The sequence below is a fragment of the Sesamum indicum genome, unplaced genomic scaffold (genome assembly GCF_000512975.1).
Source record: "Sesamum indicum cultivar Zhongzhi No. 13 unplaced genomic scaffold, S_indicum_v1.0 C01666, whole genome shotgun sequence".
Classification (NCBI taxonomy): Eukaryota; Viridiplantae; Streptophyta; class Magnoliopsida; order Lamiales; family Pedaliaceae; genus Sesamum; species Sesamum indicum.
This window is the reverse complement of record NW_011630235.1, coordinates 1-1,079: the sequence shown is the minus strand read 5'-3', so window position 1 is coordinate 1,079 and position 1,079 is coordinate 1. Positions and strand designations below refer to the sequence as shown.

The 1,079-nt window shown below is 37.8% G+C and overlaps 1 protein-coding gene across 1 annotated transcript; it reads left to right on the top strand.

Moving 5' to 3' along the window:
* Nucleotides 1-33: 33 nt before the first annotated feature.
* LOC105155304 lies at nt 34-1,068 on the top strand (the record flags this gene model as incomplete). Its single annotated transcript, XM_011071179.2, has 3 exons — nt 34-140; nt 398-662; nt 804-1,068. Coding segments are annotated over exons 1-3 (635 nt in total), but the record flags the coding sequence as incomplete, so codon positions are not given.
* Between the last annotated feature and the right edge of the window lie 11 nt (nt 1,069-1,079).

The following is a 1,079-nucleotide window of genomic DNA, read 5'->3' as shown; positions in this document are numbered from 1 at the left end:
GTAAAACATATATATCTATTGCTAGTTGATTCCTAATGATTTTCTTTTTTATTTTTTCGGATCAGCTTAAATTGGCTGAAGGATCACAAACAAGTTCTTATCAGAACTGTACCCATGACAATGCTGTTCAGTGGAAATCGGTTAGTAATTGCAATCTCCCATCATATCTCGCCATGCATTGGCCTATATTCAAATTTTATCCCTCTTATAATTATGTGGTCCAATTTGAAAAAAATCCAGGGGGGAGCCTTTGTACCAAGGATTATAACACATGGACCACTTATCTGCATGCACTCTGCTGTGCTATTTCTCTTTGAAAATGTTTGTGGGGACAAATTGTTGGAATTTTATGTGAATCTATTCATCTAATATTCAGAGTGTACTTGTTTCTTATCAGGATGATTATGTCCCTGAAGAACTTGCAGCGCCTGACTCTCTCTCTTTTGGAAGAAATAGACACATGAAAAATAAAATTGGGTTGAAGAATTCTTCAGATGGGATGGAATTTGTTGAACAACTTCAAAATTCTTCTGTATTTGGGTGCTCAGAAGCAGAGAAAAGATACGACATAGTTACCCCACTTTATCAAAGGGTACTCTCAGCTGTAATTGTGGAAGATGAGGTCGAAGAATCTGAAGAAACTGGATTTGGGAGACCTAGAGGTTCAATTAATGATTCTTGCCTCCTTATTAGTGCTGAAAGTAAACAGATGGATAAGCTGGACCTCTGTGATCCAACTTTTGGTGTTCAGACTCAGAAAAATGGTAACACACACATAATCTTTTCTTGTAACGGAAATGCAGACTTTGAAAGGAGCTCTGCTGCCCAAGAGGTGCTGCAAAGAGACAGTGGATATATGCACTCTGAGGTTGAAGTGTTGGTTAGACTTTCAAGATGTGATTATGTTCCCCAGAATATGCAGACAAATAATTGTGGCATTCCTTCCTTTGATGGCCAATATGAGCAAATGGGGATTGAAGAAAAGCTCATTCTAGAACTACAAAGCATTGGCCTATTCGTGAAAGCTGTGGTAATAGTTGGGTTTTTAGTAGCAGATTTTGATCATAAGTTTTCGTTGT